Source organism: Olea europaea, unplaced genomic scaffold (genome assembly GCF_002742605.1).
Source record: "Olea europaea var. sylvestris unplaced genomic scaffold, O_europaea_v1 scaffold6436, whole genome shotgun sequence".
NCBI lineage: Eukaryota > Viridiplantae > Streptophyta > Magnoliopsida > Lamiales > Oleaceae > Olea > Olea europaea.
The window spans coordinates 1-842 of record NW_019264805.1 but is presented as its reverse complement, the minus strand read 5'-3'; the positions used below and the strand labels follow the sequence as shown (position 1 = coordinate 842).

General features: G+C 41.4%; 1 protein-coding gene across 1 annotated transcript; it reads right to left on the bottom strand.

Annotated features, from left to right (window-relative positions):
• Positions 1–12: 12 nt before the first annotated feature.
• On the bottom strand, positions 13–833 carry LOC111390047 (AP-3 complex subunit beta-like). Its single transcript, XM_023015031.1, has 2 exons — positions 499–833; positions 13–129 (listed from the first exon to the last, which is right to left on the bottom strand). The coding sequence occupies exons 1-2, from the start codon at positions 712–714 to the stop codon at positions 37–39; spliced, it is 309 nt and encodes a 102-aa protein (XP_022870799.1). The 5' UTR covers positions 715–833; the 3' UTR covers positions 13–36.
• Positions 834–842: the final 9 nt, after the last annotated feature.

Below are 842 nucleotides of genomic sequence, written 5' to 3'. Positions count from 1 at the left end.
GTGGGGGGGGGGGGGGGGGGGGGGCGCATTTAGACACTACTGTCTGGCATACTTTTCAGCATAGTGCAGGAGATACAAGTAAACGAGCTTCTTAACTTCCAGGGACTGCGACGCCACATTTTTCACCACCTGTATTCCACCAAGTATCCAAAAGGAATCGAATGAACTCTTAAAGCAGAGAAAATCTTAAAGATAAAAAGCAGAAGTCAAATAGCCGAGTGAAAAAACAACATTGAGCCTAATCACATTACATACAAATCGAATTTACTTCTCCCAGATTTTATAAGAATCCAACAAACCTACCTACTACCGAATCAAATCCTCAATCCAATGGAACACTTAGAGCTACATTTTCACAATTAGCTGTAGTATTAAACTTCCAAAAGTTAACATAACAAACGTAATTTCTCATTCAACCAATAAAAAAACCTAATTTTTTTCGAAAAGATTTGAATTAATTCAAGTTAATAACGATAGAGAGAAGTGAACTACTGGAACCTGAGGGAAGTAACTGGAGACGTCAAAACCCTGGGCGATGAGCGCAAGCAACCTCTTGAGGGCCTCGCATTTCTCGGAGTCGAACTTGCTGTCAAGGAGTGGAGAGATGCTGACGTCATCCGGATCGTCGTAAAGATGAGCATCGGTGCCGATCCGGAACACCATCGTCGACGCCTTGCTCAGCGACTCCGCCGTCGCCCCGAATTGCGAAAACATTTTCCTCTCTATATATCGATGGTGATTATTTTTGGTGTTTTTGAATTGTCTTTCAGAAATTATAGTTCTGAATCCGGTTGAAAGTGGGCATGTAAATTTTTCAGAAATTTATAGGTTTGAAATGGTGT